The sequence below is a fragment of the Sinocyclocheilus anshuiensis genome, unplaced genomic scaffold (assembly GCF_001515605.1).
Source record: "Sinocyclocheilus anshuiensis isolate Anshui unplaced genomic scaffold, SAMN03320099.WGS_v1.1 scaffold1081, whole genome shotgun sequence".
NCBI classification, from domain to species: domain Eukaryota; kingdom Metazoa; phylum Chordata; class Actinopteri; order Cypriniformes; family Cyprinidae; genus Sinocyclocheilus; species Sinocyclocheilus anshuiensis.
The window spans coordinates 900,653-904,977 of record NW_015555831.1 but is presented as its reverse complement, the minus strand read 5'-3'; the positions used below and the strand labels follow the sequence as shown (position 1 = coordinate 904,977).

The following is a 4,325-nucleotide window of genomic DNA, read 5'->3' as shown; positions in this document are numbered from 1 at the left end:
TAGGTCCTCATATGGCTTGTTAACTGAGGGGTGTTACAGAGTATTTGTTAAATATAGCTAACAAAATATATATTATGTGTTTGATTGGTCCAGACGCTACAGTTCCTAAGGTGCTCTACACCCCGTTTAGAGCCCAGGTTATTACACTCTCTGCACTTGCTCCTTCTGAGGAGGACCAGGAGTTTAACTTTCTCTGCCCGGTTAGGGTGCTGAGAATTTACATAGAGCATTCCGCCCCATTCAGGCGGTCGGAACAACTTTTTGTATGTTTTGGTGGCCGCACCAAAGGGTCCCCATCACAAAGCAGAGGATTTCTCGATGGTTAGTTGACGCTATCACGCTAGCATACTCCTCCCTGGGTCTTCGGAGCCCCATAGGAGTCAGAGAGCATTCCACTCGGGGCGTGGCCTCGTCCTGGACGTGGTCTAGCGGTGTGTCCATAGCAGATATTTGTGCGGGGGCCGGCTGGGCCTCGCCGTCCACTTTCACCAGGTTCTATAACTTGGATGTTCCGGCCTTGCAGGCTCAGATTCTATCTGCTTAAATTGATACGCGCCTGCCTAAGGTGTCTAATTCTTCAGGCATTGCCTGTTTTTTCAGGTACGCTCTTGGCCCTTTCATTAGTACCCGTTCCCGTATCTCAGGGAACCGAGGTTAAGTAACAGAGTACGTTTTCCCTTCATTTAATATAAAACCATAAGTTGTTAGTACTGTAAGCAGTGCTGAACCTCTCTAGCTTGTACCAAAATAACAAATCATGAGTTTAATAAGGTCATGAAGTGTTTATTAATTTTAGATTGATAAATGCCATTGCCAAATCAATGGAGTATTTTACCTTTCATCAGTCCAGAAGAAGGGGTGTGTGAGGGTTTGCTCCACAGTTGGTCTGTTGTTTGGATCTTCATTTATCATCCACTCGACGAGATCCTTCGCTACATCATTATCCAGATGTTCCAGTGAGTATCTTCCTTCTAGAATGTTGACTTCACAATGTGGACCTTTACCAAATGGATGGTGTCCTCTAGAGAGAATGTAGTACACTAACATCCCAGCAACCTTAAAAAAGGTTATAGTGTGATTAGTTTTGAATTTTCACCAAGTACAATTAAAATGACTTTAAGCCAATAATTGAATTTCTAATAATATATTTTAATCACAGTTTTTAATTAAGTTATAATTACAGTATTGTTGACCACCTGAATGTCGGAGCTCCTCTTGTACCCAGTGTTGGCCTCCTCATCTAAGGTCTCTTTTGCCTTCCAGCATCTAGTTCCAGCACTGCTTGTTCGTAAAGTGGTTTGGCTGAGGTTCAATCGACGACTTATGCCAAAATCAGCCAATCTGGCTTTTCCTTTTGTATCTGGGAAAAAGGTAAAAGCCATTGTCCTTTTAAAAACATAGTTTTAATGAATTAAATAAACATGGAAACTTTGGTTTAACTCCTACCAATCAGGACATTCTGGGGTTTGATATCTCGATGGAGCACTTTGGTTTGCTGGTCGTGTAAAACCTGTAAGCTGCAGAGAACTTCCTTCACCAGCTTCTTCAGAACCAAAGATCTCTCAGCGCTGTCATCTGGTAAATGATCTTGGATATATTCCTCCAGTGTGTACTCACAAAGCTGAAGAACAAGGTACCCAAAATCCTTATCCTTTGCAAAGTCCACATATTGCACAATGGAGGGACTATCAAAAAGTCGTAGAAATTTCTCCTCATTTCTGAGGACTTGGTAATTAGACTTAATCATTCGTTTCACAGCCACCTCAGTGCCGTCATCCCTCAAACCAAGGAAAACTTCTGTTCCATCACTTCCCTTAGCGATACGAAATTCATCTGTGAGTACAAGAGTAAGGTTTCCCAGCCTATTGGTATTACTAATATCAATGTTAGCTAGCTTCTCAAGCTTGGACCTCCAACGACGGCTGATTTGACGCCACTCTCTTGAGTTCTCATCAGGATGTGTGAACGGCTGCACACTTGAATTTGATTCCTCAATGGATGTCACTACAGTGTCTGGATACGGTTCCTCTTTATCTTGCTGCTCACTTTCTTGTGATCCCACCTCTTGTTGGATTTTCTTCTTTTTCTTTTTCTTCTTCTTGCTGCTTGTTGATAGAGCTGCAGTCTCCTCACATAAACTATCCACTGCACTTGAACCTGCTGGATGTCTCAGTGATTCATCCAACTTTTGCAGCTTTTTTTTCATGACTTCATCCATCTCTATCTCTGCAGTGTTAAGTATCATCTCTGGGACGGGTGACAATCCACACAATGCTACAAGTTCAGGAGCAATATCATATATGCATGCAAACAGTCCATAGGTCCAAACTCCAATCAGACTTGAATAATGAGGACGTGTGAGAGGCAATAGACTTTTGCACAACTTCTCATAGACAGAATGACTGAGTCCCCGTTTCTGCTCGGACGTCTTCTGCATCATTAAACTGAGTATCTTTAGTATCAGATGATTGATTGTTTCTCCTTGTGCATTTCCGGACTGCTGAAGTCTGTATGTTAGAATAGACACAAGATCACTGAATATCTGAGGGAAGATGCTTTTGCTGATACATAAAGCAACATATAAGCAGTTTAGTGGATTCAGCCAGTATTCCTGAGTTATTTTTGGGAAGCGTTTGATGACTCCTTCAATGTATCTGTCTGCACTCTTTGTATCTTTTAAAAACTTGATGGCGCTCTGACGATACTGCTCCGCACCTTGACCAATGACACCAAAATACACCTCAAACAAAATAATATGATTGAAAGGATTCTCTTGAAAAAAATGTTCATTATAGAGTCTATAAACTTCTATCTGAGTTTTTGCTCGTACAGCACAAGAAAGAGAGAAAAACAGATGTACTTTCTCAAACACTTCACCCTGTGAAGATAATTGATGAATCATTCTCTCCACTTTTTTATCAAGCTCTGGATTCACCCCATAGTTAGTTTCAGGTGAAGCTCCAGCCTCTATAAGTGCTTTCACAATGTCTTCACGGTCACAATCAACAGCACAATGCAGTGGAGTAAACATTTGTAATCCTTGTCCATTTGGGTTAGCTTTTGCTGCAAGTAATCTTTTCACAATAGTCAGTGGAACTCCAGTTGTAAATGCAGCATAATGTAGAGGAGTTAGTCCATTTGTTGAGGGTTTGTTTGGATCAGCCGACTCTCCAAGTAGATAAGAGCAGATTTCTTCATTTCTGCATAAAACTGCTGCAGTTAATGGAGTAACATCATCTTTCCAGTCTTCAAAAGGGTACAGTCCATTAATATCTTTTCCTCTTAATAATCTCTGAAATCTCTGTGTCTTGTTCTCTAAGATGCATTGTATTAGAGCATCTGTTTTTCTAGGTACTGCTGGAATTGGAACTGGAATTGGAAGTGAAATCGGTAATGTTATCTGGAATGCCATGGATCTTCAAATTTTCATAAAAATCTGTGGAAAGATGTTAAACACCATTGCCATTATGGACATTTAATACATCTCATCTCCAGAACCTTTTATAAGTATTTTAATTAGACACATAACCACAAATTATAGATCCATCCATCCATCCATCATTTCTGACAATCATTTCAAAAGGTCATTTTTTATTACTTAAATACATGCATATGAATATTTACATGAAGTGACAAAATTAAAAAGAGCAGAGCCATTAATCAAAAGTGTTGAGATGCATAAGCTTAAAAGTGTTGCGATGTATTTGAGCTTTTTAACATTACTTGAGCATTACAAACAAGATTTATGGGTCAGTTCATGTCAGATTTTGTTGCTGATTTGAAAAATGTTATTTAAAGGGGTCATATGATACGATTTCAATTTTTCCTTTCTCTTTGGAGTGTTACAAGCTCTTGGTGCATAAAGAAGATCTGTAAAGTTGCAAAGACTAAGGTCTCAAATCCTAAGAGATATTCTTTGTAAAAGTTAAGTTAACCACGCCCTCCTAAAACGGCTCGTTCTAACACGCCCCCATGTCTACGTCACGATGTGGGAAGATTTGCATAACGCCGCCCAAATGTTCACGCAAAGAAAGAAGGCGTAACTTTTATTCTCGCTGTAGTATTGTTGCTGCCGCCACTGCCATGTTGTGGAGATGCTGTGTGTTTCATTGTAATAGAGAAACTAATTTTTTGGCCTTCCAAAAGAGGACACAACTAGAAATCAGTGGTTAAGTTGTATTTACAACACTGTTCCAGAACAGTTCAACCCAAATATTCAGATGTGTGCTGCCCATTTTATGGAGGATGAGGACTGTTTCCTGAACCAGTAGCCTACAATGCGTCTGTGGCACAAAGGCTGTTTCTATAAAGTTGGGCAGTTCCAA

At 40.2% G+C, this 4,325-nt stretch overlaps 1 protein-coding gene across 1 annotated transcript in view; it reads right to left on the bottom strand.

Moving 5' to 3' along the window:
- Window positions 1-4,325, bottom strand: part of LOC107675406 (uncharacterized) — a 16,685-nt gene that overhangs the window by 3,850 nt on the left and 8,510 nt on the right. The window contains exons 2-4 of the mRNA XM_016469717.1: window positions 1,447-3,436; window positions 1,197-1,360; window positions 836-1,056 (exon numbers count right to left, since the gene is read on the bottom strand). Of these exons, the coding sequence (XP_016325203.1) occupies window positions 836-1,056; window positions 1,197-1,360; window positions 1,447-3,412 (2,351 nt within the window). The 5' untranslated portion in view covers window positions 3,413-3,436. The remainder of the gene's footprint in view (window positions 1-835; window positions 1,057-1,196; window positions 1,361-1,446; window positions 3,437-4,325) is intronic.